The sequence below is a fragment of the Volvox carteri genome, assembly GCF_000143455.1.
Source record: "Volvox carteri f. nagariensis unplaced genomic scaffold VOLCAscaffold_19, whole genome shotgun sequence".
Taxonomy (NCBI): Eukaryota; Viridiplantae; Chlorophyta; class Chlorophyceae; order Chlamydomonadales; family Volvocaceae; genus Volvox; species Volvox carteri.
In genome coordinates this window covers 430,365-450,212 of record NW_003307562.1, presented here as the reverse complement: position 1 = coordinate 450,212, position 19,848 = coordinate 430,365, and the positions used below count along the sequence as shown (strand labels likewise).

Genomic DNA, 19,848 nt, shown 5'->3' with positions numbered 1-19,848 from the left:
TTAGAAATAGAAACAAAACTAATGTTTTCCGGAGTTTTGACGAAAAGTCATCCCATCGCATTCAGGCATCTCCTTTGATCTCTTCCGACCTCGCTTCTCTATGGCCAGCGGAAAATATATACATGCGCATTCTCATCACCAATCTCATCATCCATTCTCTCACAATATGTACGTGACCCATGGGTCGGTACTGGGTCGGTACTGGGTCGGTATTGTGTCTTGTTGATTGATTGCTTTTTGTCCAATCCAATGTCCTGGAGATCACCATGGTGTGAAACAATGATAGAAGAGCTAAAACAAAATGATATTGTCCACCATCGTTAGCGACGTATCGTCCTATCAGTAGAAACGCACAGAATCTCATTGGACGCATCTCCGCGTTAACTTTCTGACAGTCATCATAGGCTCCGGGCAGCTCCGTACAGAAAGCCTTCTTTGCTTACAGGGGAGCCAGGTCGGCTACAATTGCTAGCAGCACACGCTGGGGCCTTCTCCGTGCAGCGTTAAGAGCGCAACATTACGCTGCACCGACGGTACAATCCCACAACGATCACTGTTTGCAACGATCATTATCATCAAATAGGCTACGCACGCATTTCCGCACGCATTTCCTTTTTGCAAATTGAGGAAATCAACGGTGGGTGCAGCTGGGTGCCAATAATCTGCTATAGAGGGGACGCTTCTATCGACCGAAGCGTGCTTTTGATGCATCGCCAGCGCGCCAGACAGGCAAACAGCAGATAGGCGAGGTACAGAAGCACCAAGAGTTGCCGCGCAGGCAGGCAGCTCTAGGCCAGCCCCAGCAGCAGCGTTTTTAGAGGGGGATACGTCATGGCGGCGGCAACCGCGACTGGGGTCCCCACAGCAGGGGTCCTCTCAGCGGCAGCCTCCTATCCTGACGAGGATCTTATCCGTAGCCTGGTATGCGGAATGCTGAGTCAGGTGAGCAACGGCTAGGCCAACCCGGGCCAGGCCTGTTACCGGTTTCAGTATCCATGACCAGTTCATGCAAAGGCGCCTCAACGTCCGCCTGCTATTCGCCACAACCTCTCCTTGATTTGGAATGTTATGTATAATAATATGACTGGCCAACCACCGCGTACTTTGCGGAGGCTTATTCAAAACATCTTTGACCTTAGCTAGCGACGTCTTAATCATTACTAGAAGTCAGGAAAAAAGAAAAAGTCACGCGTCACCGGTAAACCTTTTCGTAGTGGAAACGCGGCTTGCTCTGCACAGACAAGATGCGCTCCGAGGCGTTGTTGAGGTTAGCCAGCACCGTGAGACCGCGCGCACGGACACCGAACGCCGTCGGAGGATGGATTGAAGTTGGATTTCAGTAAGCTTCTTGCATTGTTAGTCTGTATGCGTTTGTCGTCACCGTCGGCCGATTCGGCGGGACCGTAGTTGAGCGATAAGCAGCAAACTCTTCTCCGTCCCAAACCCCAAGCATCGCCCGAATCCAAACCCTAATATTCCATTTCGACCCGCAACTGACCTGCAACCGACTTACTACCGGCTGCCGTTTGTTGCTCTCATGCTACAGGACCCCGCCCAGCTGCGCGCTACGGTGGCCCGCCACTACGCCCCGGGTGCCGTACTGTACCACTACCTCACCCGTGCCGCTTCCGCGCTCGATATGTACCGCGTGTACCGCGCCTACACCTTCGGCTTTCGATCGCGCCCCGTAATTCGGGAAACCATTATTGATACTCAGCTCCGAAACCCGCATCGCGGCACGCAGCATCGGCATCAGTACGGCGCAGCCGCCGCTGGCGCGAAGACGACACACAGCGCGGCGCCGGCGCCGGCGGAGCCGCCGCCAGAGGTTTGTACATCTGCAGCAGTTTGGCTAGACCAGCACGTAGTTCCCAGGGGTTGGCCCTTGCCAGTGCCGGAGGCAGTTTTACCCACCATCGTGTTGCTCAAGTTCCGCCCTTGCCCCGAAACCGGCAAGCCGTTGGTGTACGAGCAGTACGACCACGTTAGCCTGTACGGATTCATCTGGAGCTTTGGCGCGCCCAGTCTGTGGCTCTTCGAGCATGTGCTTGCGCCCACCGTCATGTACGGCATGGGTCGCGTGGCGTACGGTCTGGATTTCATGGAGGAAGTCTGGCGGTTTGTACGGCATCAAATTCTAAACCTGCCGCCGCAGGACAAGACGGGGCCTGGGGCCGCTGCCACCTGCTGCGGCGAGCCGCGGGGCGTGAAGATTGACTGCGGTAGCGGCGGTAGCGGCGGTAGCGGGCTGATAGGTCACCATCCAGAGAAATTGCGTGTGCCATTGAAGGAGCTCCCCGGGGAAATAAACCACGCAGCCACAGGTACGACGGCCGTGTACGATCATCTATGATAATCCAACGGTCACAGACGCCCGTCCGAAGTCTCTTCGTTTCTCAACTTGCCGGGAAACTTGGACATCAGAGAAGTCCCGTATTCACTCCCGGGCGGGCAGGGTGCCATCGTTTGCGTGATGGAGACTGCATCAAACAAGCTGCAGTTGCTGCTGCTGCTGCTGCTGCTGCTGGGCCTCGCTGTTTCTTTAGTCCACGCCTTTGTTGCAACGTTGACTAAGTTGTAGCTAGTTTTGCGCGCACGATTTGGCTTGGACCCGTAAAAGGTGCGATGCGGCTTCGTTCATCCTCACACCATAACATAAAATCACTCCATAACATAAAAAGACTTCGAAGACATACAAGAACTCATGACAAGGATTCATAATAAGAAGTCATAACAAGCCGAAACAATTCAAGCATTGCCCAATTATTGCAAACGGCAGCAATAGAGCTCAACATAATGGTATATTAGGATTTGTGCGATGGTAATGGTATTTGCCATGCATTTATCGTACATACATACACATACATACACGCTGCGGATTGTACGGATGCAGGCTACGGACTGGCGGGGAAGCAACTAGACGACAACGGCCTGCTGCAGCCCCAGTAGACTGTCGCCGACGTGCGCAGTGTTGTGGCCGGCAACCGGCTCCGAAACCATCCGCCTATGTCTCCCACGGCTGCCGCCGGCAATAACCGCAACAACAACAGCAGCAGCAGCAGCAGCAGCAGCAGCAGCAACAGCGACAGCGCCGCCAACGCCAAGGCATTACCGGCCGTGCCATTGCACTGAAGGAATGTCCTGAAACATCGTCATGTCGTTCCGTACCCATCACATCACAAGTGTCCCACGCCGGTAGTCCCAAGGACTTCTGGGTTTCTCCGACCAAGGGCGCCCGAGGTGTTATTGTCCCACGTTATGAGCCCAGGTGCAGGTGTAGTACTGGTCGCCGTACAGTCCAGTGGCGGTTGGGGGATCAACCGACTTCGGAGCTCAGGAAGGTGGAGGCTTTAGATTCTGTTTGGGTGCCATTGGGGGTTTAGGTTGACGTTTTGGGTGTGCAATCTCCGGAAGTTTGTTGTATGATTAATGTTGTAAGGAGTCAAGCAAGGGAAAAGGACGTACGGTGCACGGGATGAAGAGGAAAAAAGAGTTTCTTTACCGTTGGTTAATTCGTTGGCGGTTCGATTCGTTGGGACGGAAGGGCGGTGTTGGTGATTGCCCAGATAAAGTCGGCCAGAGCTGCAGAGGAGGCTAAGAACATGCTTTGACTGTAGGCGGAGAGGCGACGGCAGCGGTTAGTTGTATGTTTGTATGTTTGTGTGTCTTCGCGCCACAGTTATGAGTGTATGGTGTACAGCTTTGTGAAAAAGAAAAAGAAAGAGAAGTCAGATCTGACTTCTAGAAAAGCTTATGATCCGAGGAGGCAGCATGCAGAGGATCCTTGCGGCGCCACCATGGCCCCCAATTCCGGCAGTTTCTGGCTTTTTTTGGCTGCGACGAACGTCCTCCTGGACTCCATCCCTAAACACAGGCCGACCAGAACGCTTGGGAGGGGTGAGAACCTTTCCCAAGAAGGGGGAGGAGGTTACCTTTTTTAACTAATCGTATCTAGTTACAAGTTGTTAAGAATTATAACAAGTTCCTGTAGTAGTAGCTGGTACATAGAACGGCACACATGTCGTCTACACAAATACACAAATACGCGTTAAGGCGCTCCACCAGCATCTTGAGCGGCCACAGATCCCGTCACAAGCGCGGGTAACGTTCCCATCGTGAAAGCCGGGGGAGCCATGGACGGTCAATTGTCAATTGTCATTACTATTGTGGTGCCGAGTAAGAAACTCTGAGTTGTCCTCCCCAGCTCGCTCATCTGGGGCTCGACGCGCCTGAGTGCTGCCAGGTGCCTCTTGATGGTCTCCCACAGCTCCGAGGGAGGAAACTAGCCCCACAGCTAGGGGGGGCCGGGGCTTCAAACGTAACAATGACACGTATTTCGGAGCCTTACAAAGTGAATGTCCCTAATAATCTCGTAAAACCCTTAGGTCCACATAGGCTGGTGGGCATTTACTAGAACGTATGCGACTCGTCCTCAACCGCTCCCCGGTCGCAAGGCCTGCAGGTACACGTCATGCGCCACGCTCGCGGCCACAAAACCTGCGCTCTTCTCCAACAACCACATTACCTGAAACTACAATGGCCTAAGTAAGACAGCATCCCCAGTGTGTGCGAGCCACGCCAACCGTGCTTTCTTACAAGGAAGTGCACCCCCATCCAGTACAGATACCGGCTTAGCCCCATCTTCGGCTTAACCCCATCCGGCGACTCCGGCGGGTTGGCTAGTTTGTTAGCATACGTCCACCTCGCAGCAAACCGCTAAGAGAATATCACCAATTGGCAGTGTAAGAGACCGTAGCGTGCGACCAAATCTTCGCCCTCAGGGGCTGACGCCCGCATACCGGCCAGGAAGGCAAGGGCCCTTCCTGACCAACAGACAGTGCTACCGTCTCAACCGCCGGGGCCCCGAGGTCTGAAACAATCACCCCGTGGCGGGGGCTCGTCGTGCCGGGGCCACCATGCAAGAGGAATGCAGTAAGGGTCGATATTTTACATCCTTCGGGTTACCCGAATCGGGTACCCCCTCGGTATCGATCGGTCGAACGCATCTCGCTAGTGTAGCTTGACCCCGTCGTTCGCATCCCCCAGCCGCCACCTCACCCAGCCTCCCTGTCCGCATCCCCGAGAACCCAACATCGCATCTAACCCTATATATTTCGCATCCCTCGGACCCTGCTTGCCATCGCATCGCACGCGCTGCAGCTGCATGCGCCCCTGCCGTGTGCGCTAGCCTAGGATAGGAAAATAGGGTGTTAAGTTTTATCTAGTAGGGACTTTAGGTCCCTTAGTTGCTTGTTGTCAGTTCTAGCCGGCCATAGCCGCCCTTCGCCACTATAGCGCCTCCGCTTACTCCTACGGGCTTTTGACATCACGCTTCTGATTAACATACAATGAAAAAGCTCTAGCAACGTCTACAGTTTCATCGGATTCCTAATACGTCACGGATTCCTAATATGTCGCTGGGCTACGGAGCTCGCTTTGGTATGTAGTTTTGGCTAAAATACCACCATAATCGGCATTTTTCTCGCCGCGGCTCAGATTATTAGTACATGAAAATACACACAGACATGTACAAACACGTACAAACATGTACACCCTTGGTGGCACTGCTGGCTTGCATTGCAGGTCCTATTACCACGCATTATCCAAGGCTGGGATTTGCAACGCAAAAAGACTTGACGGAGTAAAGTTTGGCAGACCTCAAAGCCAAGTGCGAGAATTCTAACCCTACCCGATGGTGTGGTTGTTACAGTGGGCTCCAGACTCCCGAGTTTGGGGTTTCCGTCCCAAACCGCACTCCTATGCCATGTAGCGCCAATTCTATTTCATGTGGGCAGCAGGTGACAAGCTCTTCACGGACCGTTGGCTTCAAGCTTGATGATACTCCGTATCCACTATCAATAACTTCATTTGCAACTGCAGTTATTGCTGTTAACCACCAGTTGTGCTTGACCGGCTGCCCCATGAGACACTGCTCAAGCTCTGGTTCCGGAGCATAGTCGATAGCAATTGCGGAAGGAGTGAAGCGCTTAACGAGGAAGAAGTCGACCGATTGGCTACAAATTTGAATCGGCGGCAAAGCAAGGCCAAACGAGTTTCCATATCGAACATAAGCAAAGTTGGTTAGGTGGCGCTGAAAGCCTGTACTCATCTGCAAGAACTCAACTGGGATTTTACCTAAATCATCTGGTGAAATACGGCTGGCGGAACAGCTGGCATATCGTGACCCATGGGTCGCAATGGAGCGTTACGGAAGCCGGTCAATGTTACACCATCATTTAATCATTTGTTGTTCTTAAGATAAGAGATATACGACTAGAAACAACAAGCAGAAGGATTCCTCATTTTCATGTCGCTTTTTTGTTGATTATCACAGCAAAAACAGCAGCTTGGACACAGCAAAATCAGCAGCTTAGGGCGGCCGGAAAGGCAGCGCCTGCAGCATGGCGCCTGTTGTGTCGGAGCTATTCCGGATCCGCGAGCCTGGCGGTCACGTGCAATCATTTTCGGACTTGCCACCTTCCGAGCAAGTTTCCGATGAATTTCTGCTAGGCCTCGTTAGCGGCTTATTCAGCCAGGTAAGGTTTGGCTGCGAGCCCCGCAACTTCTCACCGGTCAACCTAATGTATGTAAGAACGCAGAAGTTCACAACGACTACATTATAGCTTTCTTCCATCCTTTCTCTAATGACGCAATTGCGTCTGTTTATCGTTTCGGACTTATAGATATGTATGCTGTATTTGCGAATCCGCGCTACCTTCCAATCACCATCATATGTATAAGACGTAACCACTATCATCATGAGAACTATCATCCAATATAAGCCGCGGGCATGCCTACCTGCTCACGCCGCGGCAGCACGCATATCGCTATTTAGCAGCTCTTCCAACCGTTAACCGGCTTGCCCATCTCCGTAATAGCCCTACCTCACTTCTAAACGCAGTATAATGTCTATCAGCGTCGCCTGATTTCCTTGCACCGCCCAGGATTCCGATCGCATCCGGCGAACGGTACGACATCACTATTCACCCGATGCCGTACTGGTGCATACCTTGGCGCGCGCCGAATCCTCCGCGGACGTGTATCGCTTGTACCGCGCATACACTGCGACATGCATCGTACGGCCAGTTGTACGGGAGATTGCTATCGACTTGAGGTGAATCTACTGAAGCGGGTGCATGTGCGCGAGGGGAAAACCCCTCGTAGGCGCGGCGGCTGAGTTCAGACAGTCGTGCGACAGCACACCGCAGCGGCGGTTGCGGCTGAACGAGCTCCTAACAAACTTCGTCTTAGACCGCACGCACCTGACTCATGCCACAATGGCTCTCGCGTCTCTATCGCAACCCTATCCCACCATCTCCTTCACAATTTCCTGAACTCAGCGGCGCCACGGAGCCCAGCTTCCCGAAATGGCCTTCTCGCATCCCACACTGCTCCTCCTCCTCGTCGCCCTCAACCCGCCTCATCCCCTGTTTTGCTGCTGGAGTCACTGTGGGGTTTCGTCCTTGTGGTTGCTTGCGGCTTTGGACTTTGGAAGAGTTGTTTGTCCTATGTTTCTTGCTGCATGTAATCACTTCAGTTATCATTAAGCCATCCTGCGTCCTCTCTTGCCTACTGCGCTGTCCTGCCTGCTATCCTTTGCTGCCGGCTGCAGGCCCCGCACTCCCCGCAGCGAGCCGGCAGGGGATGTCGTGTCGGGGTCCCCCCCGCCCTCCGGTGCCGGGTGCGCCGTCTTGTGGGTTGACCACCACGGTCGGTCAACTGGCACGTGTACCGGGGTTGGATCTGGGTTGGCTGGGGACGTGTAGGAGTGATCTGAGGGGTGGTGTCCGACGAGGCTGAGAGACTGCGGGAGGGTCCAGGAGGGGGGGAAGGAGTCGTCTAGTCCGGGAAGGAAGTGCAGTTCGTGGTAAGCGAGTTACTGAGGGGTCCAGACGTTAGGAAGGTAGGGGCGCGATTGGGTAAAAGGGATGTCGCACGGTGGACCTGTGGATCCTGTGCTTGTTCATTCAAATTAACTCCTGCTGGGATAGGGTGTGGGTCCCGCATCCTGTGGGTCCCGCAGAGAGGCCTCTGATAATAATCCTCTGATAATACTCCCGGCGTTGGATACCGGGAATGACTGGACGGGTGGGAATGAAGAAATGAAGGGGCCGCCTGAGGTCTTGGTCAACCCAGCAATTTTATCATGGCCGGCAGTCATCTACTGAACAACATTTTACGTATGTCGTACGACGTACGTGAATGCGTTGTCGTGAAGTCTCGCGTACGGCGGCGCAGCGACCCATAATAGAGGATTGGCGCTAAATGAGAAGATTAAGTCCTTTTGAGGAGAAAGGTGTGATTTCGCGTCTCGGCTCCCCATTCTCATGCTGCAAGGTGGCCCCGGTACGCCCCCTCCACTACGGTGAATGCCGTACTTGCAGTACGGATCCGGGCGCTGCCGTACCTGTCGGCTGGAATCTACCCCACCATGACCGTCCTCAAGTTCAAGCCCTGTCCCAAGACTGGCCGGCCGCTGGTGTACGAACAATACGACCATATCAGCCGGGACGCCTACATTATGTCCCTGGGAGGCGTCGCGGGGTACGGACGGTTGTTGTACGGAAAATTGGGGTACGGCTGTACGGCTGAGCAAGGTTCAATGGTTGCAGGCGAGAAAGGGTGCCGCCTCGCCCGGTGCCGTCACGCTGTCGGCAGCAGCGACATATTTTGACAAGAAACGTTTTGCGAGCACATTGTCGTTCAACACCTGCAGACCTGCGGAGGGATGCGGCTACATGCGGCTACATGCAGGGGTCGAGTTTTCGTTTATATAAATGATCCTTCACCTAGGCTTATGCTTCCCGTTTTCGCTTGGCAAGCTCATGCCGTGCGATGTTACATCCTCTGTCCAGTGCCATGCAATACGGACCGATCGACGGTCCGCCCATCCTGCGTTTGACATCCTTATCTTGTTCCGGTGCGCAATCTTTAACCTTGGTGTTGCGTTTCCTGCTGTTGCTTCCTGTTGCCTCTCTTCTGCCTTACGTCGTTTCGCCTTTCTTCCTTCTAGATAACCCCTGATTTCCCCGCCCCCCAACCGACTCGGTCGCGTGTCTGCCGTACAGATGGGTTCACCATCACATGCTTCAGCCCATGGGTCGCTTTTCCGCGGGACTTATGGCGGATACTTTGGACTGGCTAGACGCCGCATGGACGAGGCTTCGCGGCGGCGCCGCCGCCATTACCGCCAAGGCAGCGGCGGCGGCGACGGCGGCGACTGCGGCGGCTTCGGGCGGCAGCAACAGCAACGGCGCGACCGCGCCGGCAGCTAGCGGCGCTGGCACCGCCGCAGCGAAGATGAGCGCCCTAGGCGACGCAGCGGCCATTGGCGGCCGTGGCGGGGGGGCCGATACTGCTACTCGATACTTTTACAGTGGCGGCGGGAGCAGAGAAATGTCGCCAGAGAAACCAGCGATGGGCGAGTACGGTACAGAAGGCGTAAGCCCGTACGGCAGCGACTACACGCCGTCGACGGGCACGACGACAGCGCGCAGCAGCAGCACCGGCGGCGGTAGCGGAGGCGGAGGCGCAGGTTTTGCGGTGGCCAGAAACCCATGAGATTATGAACTCTCCCTGCTACTGTGCATGTACAAAAAGATATACAAAGAATTACGGGAAAGTTAAGTTGGAGGTTAGCGGTTGGTAGCGGTTGGTCCATAGAGGATGGTAGGGTTGGTTGTATTTCTTGTTGGGGGCCATAACCGTTGCCTCCTAGAAGAAGGTCAGGCGTTGCGGTCAAACTGGACCCGCTGACTTTCGCTGACTTTCCGGTTGTACGGCAGCCCGTACGGTAGTCACGACGTCTCTGCCGTTGTTTTAAAGAAATGAGAAACTCTGTGTAGCACGTTTGCTTCGTGTTTCACACGACGCAGCGCTTCGCACGTGGCCACAACTGTGGTAGAACCGAGGGATATGCCGCTGTGTAGCTCGGTTGTTCACTGCTATAGATGTACATGGATGGATGTTTTGCTGTAGCGAATTCCAAAAAATCAGGCGCATTATGCTTGGAGCAGGCTTGGAATTTGGAACTTGCTGCTTCTTTTTTGTCAGTGTCTCTACGAAGAACGGTTGGTTGCTCAGGCTCTTCACCTTTATAAGCAAGCATAGGAAATGGTGCAGATGGGACCACGACAGATGTGCAAAGAAGCTGCATCTTGAGACCGATCATTACGCGCCTGGTCCAGTTTTCGCCGCCGTTGCTGCCTCCACGCTCGTACCTCCCCTCAGGCCCTTTTTCACAGGCCCCAATCTCACAAAAGGCAACTCGCTGAGGACCACGAGAAAACAGGGATTCGTTCGCAATCCCAGGGGGATTGCGTACGGGAGAAAGCATTTTACTTGCACCTGCGCAACCCCTTTCCCCATACGCCCTTCCCCCGCACAAAAGGGAAAATGCCAAACACGTCGTGTTGTCATCAGCCTCCGTTCCCTAAACATTTTTCCTGCTGAAATTCTTAATGTTCTTTTTCGCGTGCCCTTTTTACTGAAGCAAGATTTTTTGTTCTGCCGTGTTCATTTTCACCAACGCTGTCGAGCATGCTTGCGCAAACGTGTGCTGCGGCCCATCGCTTGAGGCGCAAACCCACTCATCAAGAAGAGAGTGTCATGCGAGGCGCCATATCATCACTCCACTGCGACTATATTTGCGCTGCGTAACTAGCGACGAGTGTAACATATGCATGCCTGGGACTCATGTTTGCATAATGCGCATGAACAGAAAAATGAAGCGGTACGCAAAGTCGCATAATGTCTTACATGTGAGGACGGCAAAATGGCGGCAGGGCAAGGGCAGAACGCTGGACGCTGCCCACAACGCAGCTCGCCATCAAAAGCCCAACACATGATACTCGTTCCTGCTATAACCCAATAAGAGCCAAAATCCAAACCCCCACAAAGGCGGCGTCCTGGTTCAACGTTTCGTCGTTACCCCATTTACTAATCTGTTCATATTCACGGTGCTGCCATTAGCACCATAACACCATTCACTACTGCCCCATCACGGCCAACAGCATTACCACTGAATGATGAAACAAATGCATGCAAATCCATGGAACAGCAGCTGCATGGTCCGCAGCCGCACAGGCTGCAGCAGAAGCCAGATCCCCACGCGCCGGGGCCGGCCCACCGTGTGGTGGTTACCACCGGGCTGTCTAGCACCCCAGTGTGTACACGGCGCATGGGCACACGCAGCACGTGGATACGGCATCGCAAAACCCAAAACAACTCGCATGCAAAATAGAAACAAAAAACAAGACAAAACCACTGTGTTTGTTATGCCCCACATACCATGCCCACATTTTCCATGCTTCCTGCCTAGTTCGTGATATACACCATAGTGTTTGCACTGACCTCTCAGGCAGCGAGAAATAAAAAAGGCCACACCACTCCCCTACCTCATGCCGTATGACTCAAAACGCCCGGCTGTTGACGCGGGTGTGCGGCGTGCAGGCATTGCGCTCTTGGCGCAAAAGTAGCGGCAGCGTAGAGCCTTGCGTTGCACGCATAGCCCAACGGCAGACCAACCCCGTGACTTCCGCAACTTTGCCCACATCACGCCTTGTCACAAGCGCCTCAGCGAACCGGATAACACCACACACTCCACCACTCTGGGCTGCTTTTCAGGTCCAACCGCAAAACCTGATCAGGATCTGCCTGAAGAATAAGCCTACTCCTGCTAGCCGGAACACAAACCGGAACATAAACAGATGAAGACACCACCACATCCAGTAGGGGAAGCGCCATGTCTCTGTTGCCAAAGAAGCCGCCGTGGCCATCAAAGAGACACCCCCCCGCCCGTCACACCCCTCTCCAGGAAAACCGGGAGGAAGTTTGGGAAGCCCGGGAAAGTTATCGAGGCAAAATATACGCTAGTAGCCCCTATGGTGCGATACCCCAGTGCCATCCCTACCCGGCACCCATCGCCGCCTATCCCCGACTAACCCAAGCACCAGCATCCCCAAACCGAAGAGTCCCACAGGCCAGCCGTTCCCGCACGTTGTTTGGTTACCAAATCTCATAAAGTTTCGCAGGTAAAAAGCCCTGGAGGTTTCGGGGCTCGTCCTTAATTGAGGCTTCAAAGCCCATAGAATAACTCCTCCCTGGGTTTGAACTTGACCTCGGGGATAAATCCTCCTACAAGAAATACAATTATGGCCCTACGGACAGCTGTACGCCCCATGACCCAATAAATGTGGTATGATATGAGGCTTACGAGTCCGTGGTCGAAGTGCTCCAATAATTGCCGCTCTTAGGCAACAAGCACCGAGGAAAAAGGGAGGTCTTAGTTCGATGTGCGAAACCCCACCCCGCTGCAGCGTGCGGTGCTGCTTGAGTCCCAAAATCCACATTCCTTGTAAGCGGATCTCATGTTGTCGTTCACCCAGGCACACCGCACAACACGGACGGCGCCCTGGGCGCTCTCTGTGCATGCTGCACGAGCCGTGGCGACGGCCGTTTAGGTCTTAGGGCCTGAGGCTATATTACGAGCCCCGCGCCACAAGCAGCAGCTACGGGCACCAACATGTTATCAGAGTACTTATGTACATCGCCCCAGGATCCTGTGGGATACAGTCCTAATACTACACTTCATCGTGTATACTGGGCCTATTGATAGCGCATCTGGAGCAAACGAAAACCGCACCGCCCGTGACAAAAAGAGCACGACCCATATCTCGTCCTAGAGCTGCCGCGCTCTCTGCCGCGCCCTGCTCACCCACAAGTAATGGCAAATGTTGGGCGATGCGCCTGTTGGACAAAGACGACCTTCACGTCGCCCGCGTGTCTGTTACGATTTTGAACAATCAAGCAAATCCTTTCTTGACGCGTTACTGCAGACCGACCAGCCTCGTCGCTCCCGGCAGCCAGCAGTTGCGTCCCCAAGCGCCCCAATCCATCTCTACTACATGGCCGCGAATCCCCCGCGCACACTTCAAACCCTAACCGCGTTCTCAGCGCCTGGACTTGTGGGTATCAGCTGGGCTCGCGCCCGTACCTGTCGTACGTATTTTTGCAGTCAGCCCAGAAAGCTTCACCAAAGCCGGCCTCGTGCTTGCATGAAGCCTGTCACAACCGTAAGAGCTCCGAAACCTTCTACCAGCTTCTCCTCAGCGCAAAACCTGAGGCCGCTGCCAGCGGTTGCTTCGGCTGGAGCCCGGAGATGCCAAAACAAGATGCCCCTTTAACGGATCGTCGTACGGCTCATACTGGCAACCGTTGTGTCGGGCCCAGAGGATTTGGCCGAAGGAAAAACGGACCAGAAACGGAGCGTCTCGTCGCCGGCGCCCGTGACGATAGTTTGCCCGTCAGGCGACACGGCCAGGTACAGCACTCGCAGTGTGTGGCCTGCAGGACATCGTAGCCGCGTCAGTTGAGGAGGCGAAGATGGGCAGAGGAGGAGGACGGGGCACGTGTAGGGGACGCCAACAGGACGGAAAAAAATGACAATCAGGCGGTCAGGGATGCAGGCGATTGAGCGAAACGTATCGGGCAGGAATGTCCTTAAGACGTCATGGGAAGGGAAGGAGGCGGGACAGAACGGGACAGACTGAAAGAAAGAAGGAAAGAGGACGGAAAGGAACCAGCAGCAGTGCAACTGTTCAGGCGGACAGCTGCACAAAGCCACAGCTGTACATGTGAACAGGTAAACAGCTGCGCAGCTGTATAGATAAACACCCATGGCGCCCAGGATTTAGCCCCAAGGCGCAGGCAGTCGCGTCTTCCGGAACAGCTGTTCAGATGCGAGATGTCCCAAGCCAGGACCATGCGTACGTTAACCAGGAACGCGCCATGAAGGGACATACACTCATACACACGACCCTACCGCACCTGTGAGTGTCGCCAGCTTCGCCATAGAGGGGTACTTCCAGATGATGACTTGGTTCTGGCTGTAGCCGTGGGTGGACACGATCTCATTGGCGTTCTTGGACCAGGAAATGTTGCAAACCTGTAGGAGAAAACCCACGCGACAAATCCCGCGGTCTTCTCGCGCACAATAGATGCCATACATCATATGCAGCCCAGGCATGCCGGGTCATTTGCCGGGTCATTTGTCTTGCGCCGTGCCGCGCTATGCCATGTGCGCATACCCCCCGGCGCAAGAAGCGCGAACCGGCTCGGCCAAATCCGCTGTACAAAAGCTTTCGTAACACCCATACGGCAGCACCATGCTCCAGGGAAGGAAAGTCGAGCGAGGCCCATCGCCACAGGCAGTGAAGGAATAACCCACTTAACCTGTTCTTCCGGCCACATCCCAAGCCATTTTCAGGCTACAAAACTTCTGGAGCTGCCCCCGGGGGAAGGCATTGCTAGTATTGGAAATAAGGATACAGACAGACCCACATCGTGACTGGCAGAGAGCAACCCGACGCGCGACAGACAGACACACATCATGACTGGCAAGGCGCAACCAGACCGGCAATAGAAGCAGCCAGACCCAGCTGCGTACATGTCCCCCTCCCGTCACTATCCGCACGCGTGCATACACAAGATTCATGCTAGCAGCAGCGGCAAGAAAAACGCCCCAACGAAGAGGTGTAAGCTTCCGGACCGTGCATCACTTTGCCCGCCCGCCCGCCCGCCCATCCGCACCTGGCTGCCCGTGTCGATGCAGTTGAGTGGCATTCCGGTGGCGGTGTTCCAGAACCGGATGCAGCGGTCCGCCGTCCCCCCGCCGCTTGCTAGCAAGCTGTGCTGGTGTGGGGACCAGGCGATGGCCTACACACACACGGTGAGATGGGCAATGAAAGCATCATTACATGTGGTGTTGGCCCGCAGAGTGAGTCCGCACGACAGGCGGCATGGGACAATATCGCACGGCGGGGCATAGTTTCGGCGCCAGCAACAGCTCGCAGTGCAGTGGACGGTACCACAGTTTAATCGACGACTGTTTACATGTGTGTGTAACTGTGAAGTCACCGCAAAAAATCAAAACAACTGCATGAACTGGAAACATAACTAACAAAACATCCCAAATGCACGAGACATCTGCAATTTCCTAGATTCCAACACTTTCTTTAATTCTGAGCCAACCAAACGGCAACCGGATATACAATCCCAAGGATGGCTCTGCACCAAGCACACCTGACACGCCGTGTCCCCTATATGTTTTCCGGCAGGCCCGCATTACCATCACCCGAGAGCAAAACAAAGGACCGGGACAGGTTTCCCATTAACAGGAGGTCCCCGGCAACCGAGCGATACCTCGTGTGTGCTTGTGTATGTACGTATGTACGTAAGTTTCAAGACCCAGCTTCCATGATGTGGAAATGGTTTGGGCCAGGCGACCCATTCGGTGACGTGCTCACCCATCCATGTCGCATCCCCTCTTCGTAGCCCTAACCTTAGTCCTTCCGCACCTTCACGGCGGCGGTGTGGTCCGCGAATTTGTACACAGGTGACGACGACGGCAAAGACCAGATGTACAGCTGGTTGTCGTTGCCGCCGCTGGCCAGCTGCCGGTCATCCGGGGACCACTGCGTAAAGAAAAAAGCGGAAGCGGAAGCCGAGAAATACATGGGTCGGCGAGCGAGCATGCCTGCCATGGCGAAGACATTTTCTTTCAAATACCGACTTAGGGTTTCTTAGGTTTTCTTTCAAATACCGACTCCGACAAACTGAACCATTGTATCCATAGCATCTGAAAGCCGCAATCAAACCATGTCGTCATGTGGGAAATACCGAGGCGCAGGTTCCCCCTAGCAAATTCGGGGCTGTCAAATCCCGCCTCCACCGACTCTCCGCACCCTTTCGGACTGGACTCGCAATCAGGGTGGCCTGGTAAGCTCCCCCCCCCTTTCAGCAGTATCCGTCTGTTCCTAGAGTATCCGTCTACCTCTCCTGAAGTATCAGCTTCACCCGTCTGTGGTTCGTCTGTCTCCCCCATCTAACTCTTGCGGTCCGCGTAAACCCTCCGGGTTGAGGCCCGCACACCTTGAGGCCGCACACCTCGGACCGGTGCCCCACCAGCTTGGCGGTGAAGTGCTCTGGGCAGCGGATGTCGCGTTGGAGGATGTGGCGATCGCGGCTGCCGCTGCACAACACGTGCGAGCCCCAGGCCTGAGCCAGCAAATCAGCGGATTGGGGTCGCGGTGAGTGAATGGATAAGTGGGTTCGCTAGGGCCGCTGGTTTTCGGTGGGCAGTCGAACCCACAGCATTGCTTGGGAGACCGGTCTACCGGGCTATCCATCCTACGGCTCGTTGCGGTTTAATAAAAGTCGGGCTAAACGGCCGCACGGCGTGTGCACAAGGACAAGCGCTTGCCGTGTAGTCGTGACGTGCAGCGGGATGTTTTCATGCACAATGCTTTGTTGTTAAGTGCTTGCGGGAGTGCACACGCCCCTCTGTTCGCCCTTTGGCCTGCGAGCGAGGTGGATGTTGATGACTAGCGTCATCCGTCCTTCTGCCATTTGGCAAGAGGCCGCTTCGTAGTCCGAGAACCTGTATGTATGTCTGCCATCACACTAATGAAGCCACTCCGCAAGTGACTCTTAAACAGGAACAACATAACAGGAAGGTATTACACTTTCGCGAGAGCATGTTGATTGGTTGCACCGAAGCCATGTCATGTCATTCTCAGGCAGTTTGGCATTTTCAGGCAACTCCCCTCCGCAGCGTCCGCCATCAGGACATGGCACCGTGAAAGAAGAGGACCCCAAAACGGGTTTCACATATCAAGCGAGCGTGAGAACCTCGCGCCGCCCAAGGGAAACACCACACACGAGGATGTTGGACGAGGCCTGCATGCGAGAGCCCTCCCCCTAGCCCTCGAGCATCAAGGCCACCAAGCTACATGCTGTCTTCGGCCCTTTGGGGTCAAGGGACGAGAGCCCCGGCTGTCTGTTGCAGGTTGAAAGCTACGGTGACTCTTGACTCTCTCACACATATACACACACGCACACTCATTCTCACCTGCGTCCCAACGCGCGCGCGATGGCCCTCGAGCGTGCGCACCAGCTTAAGCTTGGCCACGTCCCAGATCTGCACCTTGCCGCTGTTGGTGCCCACGGAGAGGAAGGTTCCACGTCTGCTCCACTCCACGCTGCACACCGTGTCGTGCGGCGCCAGGTCACAGAGCTTGGTCACCTACGGGTGGGCAAGGCACGAGAATCACACATGCAACAAGCAGGTAAAAGCACGTAAAGATCAAATGCCGACGCCCCAATCCAAAGGATGGGAAGGGGGAAGCAACCACAAAGGGTGGATGATAGGGCGTGGGTGACGCACGAACCCTCTAGGTGAAAGGTCGGTGAGATATCAAGCCAGCGCTCCTTATTGAAGAGAGTGGAACCTGCGGTTACCAGGCGCGCTGGTGGCCTCAGGGCAGAGCAGGGTGGCGCTGGTATGCAGTTGCGGCAGCACTGGTCCTTTGTACACCAACTCAAGCAGTTTCAGCCAGCGCGCCTTAGGACATGCATGGAACCTTGGAATGAAGTCTACTTTAGCTTGTTTACCATTGCCACGCCACATGACACAGCATGGCATGACATGACGGGGCATGACATGACAAGGAGTGGCATGACATCATGGGATAACGTGGAGGTTGCGGTCTTTTTAGGGGATGTCCCACATCTAATCGATGTGGGTCAGCGCGACCCACCGACCCACATCGGTTGAAAGCCGCATAATACGGGCTCCCCCCCAACACCTTTCACCTCATTCTACAGCAATCGCCCACAGCGACGCTTTCCAAGCTTCTTATTGTGTGTTCCCACCGAGACCCACATCGGCAAGCTGCCTCACACGTGCACTCCCATGCAAATCCAGATCACGTTCGCTAATGGAATCCTTTCCGGTCTATCTGAGTGCAGGCAAACCGACCCAGATGACGTACAGACCCTCGCATGTAACCGCGCCACCGCACTGAATCGCTTCACATCACGACGCCAGCGCCCCCGGTTACTTCAATCCTTGTCCCTGTCAGTCCTTATACCTAGCCATCGAAACTTCGGATGTGCAGAACCACAGGCTGCTCCGAACGCACAGACACGTACCGTGCTGCTCATTGCCGACCAGAGGTATACGCAAGTACCGAGACCCACGGCCAGCACGTTTTGTGAGGACCAATCCACGAGGTTCAGGTAGAAGTCGTCTGCCAGAGAGGGCGCATCCAGAACCTGGGACATGAAAAATTGGCAGCAAGACCACGGGGCACAGAAGCAACGGTCACCCAGAGGAGTTGTTGTGTGCTGTTTCTTCAACCATGAACAGGAACAGGACGGCCATCCTTCTTTTGAGCTACACAAGCGCAAAGGGACTGTGGCTCGGCCCTCGAAACGGGAGCGCCCCTCCGAGGGGGCCTCCTGCAGCGGGAATCATCCATCACCCTCTAGCTCCAATTTACAAACAATTTGCGACCCACATCCAAGCTCCAAGTCGCACACGACTGCACCTATCAACCCAGCCGTTTTCAGAATGTGCCGTGAGAAAACTTGGTCAAAACTTAATAGTCACCACAGTCACCAAAGAACATGCTGGCATCAAGGGCCTACCTTAAAGGGGGCCCGTGCGATCTTTCGCTGTGCGCGCCGGGGGCTGGCGAAGGGCGACCCCGCAGCTGTGTCGTCTCCGACTGGAGACACGACGAATGGGCTCTGAGCAGCCGGACCACCATGCGGGCTGTGGACGTCTCCCGTTTTAAAGCGGAAGAGGCTTTTCCCTGGGCTGGCGGGAGCGCGAAGCTGCTCGAGCTGCTGGACCTGCTCTCAGACGTCAGGTATACGTGCAAGTGCAGCACGCACAACATGTTAGCATTCGCAGCAGGTATAGGTCCGAGGATATGGGATAAAACGTGCAGATACTAGAAAGGAGACATGCGGTAGGGAGGGCGAAGCCAGGCATAAAAAACAGCATATTATTCCCGGTGCATGGTCCAGGGATTCTGAGAGACCCAACCGGGATCACGCACCTTGTCGGGCGATATAGGACCAGGACAGGATGAACCCAAAAGCTCTGACCGGAGGAGCAAGTTGTAGGCTGGATTTAAGTCCTACAGCGCAATCACAAGGGAGACGCAGTTCAAGGGGCGCACACCGTGCAAAATAGGTGTCAGCTCCAAATCGGCCCAACTTAAAAGGGTTCCGCGGACACGTCGCATCTTCTGGTGTAGAACTCCCTCCTATTAGAGGAGGAAGTGCCGCTTTCCCGGCCGTTACAAAGCGGCGTGGCTGGCCCTGGGGTCACTGTGGGTTTACCATCAGCTAGCTGGCGCTTAATTATCTGTCCTTTGATACCTTGCTGCTCTCACCTCCCGATCTGTTGCCTGCTTTAAGACGTCAGAAGTGGCCATTTCGCGGTCGAGAATACTGTAATCAAGCCTGGCTGCCGCAGCCCGAGACGGAATAAACCGATCGCTATACGTCACACGCGACTTGGGTGACCATATGGGACTCCGCAGTGGGCTTGATGTATGAAGGTTATGCCGACTATGGTCCCGCAAAGGTGAAGAAGGCTGAGCGTGCCCGGATGCCCCAGCAGCTGAGGCATACTCCGGCTCCATTACTGCCACCAAATGATGTCAGAAACTCCGTCCGCCTCGTTACAGGGTTGAGCTCAAGCTCAAACAAGATGGAAATGGAACCCAAACTTAAAGTCGGTAACCCAGAAACAATTTTAGTTATTTGATATAGATCCTATTTTTTATTAAAGTTCATTCTGCCAATTAAGGACCACAGTCGGTAGTCAAGAGGTTGGCGGGTTAAATCACAGCTATCTGTCGAATGACAGCATCGTCAGCGTTTTAGCCAATTTTCCTCGCAGGCAAAGAATGCTAATGGGTACTCCTCCTTTTCGCTTGGTCTGCTAGTTGCATTTGTCGTAAACTACGACAATGACAACTGATAACCGGAATC

General features: G+C 54.7%; 3 protein-coding genes across 3 annotated transcripts; 1 reads left to right on the top strand and 2 right to left on the bottom strand.

Moving 5' to 3' along the window:
- Positions 1 to 5,704: 5,704 nt before the first annotated feature.
- VOLCADRAFT_90968 (uncharacterized protein) lies at positions 5,705 to 6,109 on the bottom strand (the record flags this gene model as incomplete). The annotated part of the gene is made up of 1 exon (XM_002950468.1): positions 5,705 to 6,109. One exon carries the CDS (start codon positions 6,107 to 6,109, stop codon positions 5,705 to 5,707), a length of 405 nt encoding a protein of 134 aa, XP_002950514.1.
- A 292-nt stretch (positions 6,110 to 6,401) lies between these two features.
- On the top strand, positions 6,402 to 9,145 carry VOLCADRAFT_90967 (uncharacterized protein; the record flags this gene model as incomplete). The annotated part of the gene is made up of 6 exons (XM_002950572.1): positions 6,402 to 6,536; positions 6,945 to 7,114; positions 7,613 to 7,710; positions 8,385 to 8,544; positions 8,856 to 8,920; positions 9,069 to 9,145. The coding sequence occupies 6 exons, from the start codon at positions 6,402 to 6,404 to the stop codon at positions 9,143 to 9,145; spliced, it is 705 nt and encodes a 234-aa protein (XP_002950618.1).
- Positions 9,146 to 13,180: 4,035 nt separating this feature from the next.
- On the bottom strand, positions 13,181 to 19,496 carry cdh1 (activator and specificity factor for anaphase promoting complex; the record flags this gene model as incomplete). The annotated part of the gene is made up of 10 exons (XM_002950467.1): positions 13,181 to 13,344; positions 13,828 to 13,945; positions 14,590 to 14,715; positions 15,357 to 15,473; positions 15,931 to 16,056; positions 16,910 to 17,083; positions 17,992 to 18,114; positions 18,490 to 18,678; positions 18,888 to 18,986; positions 19,272 to 19,496. 10 exons carry the CDS (start codon positions 19,494 to 19,496, stop codon positions 13,181 to 13,183), a joined length of 1,461 nt encoding a protein of 486 aa, XP_002950513.1.
- Positions 19,497 to 19,848: the final 352 nt, after the last annotated feature.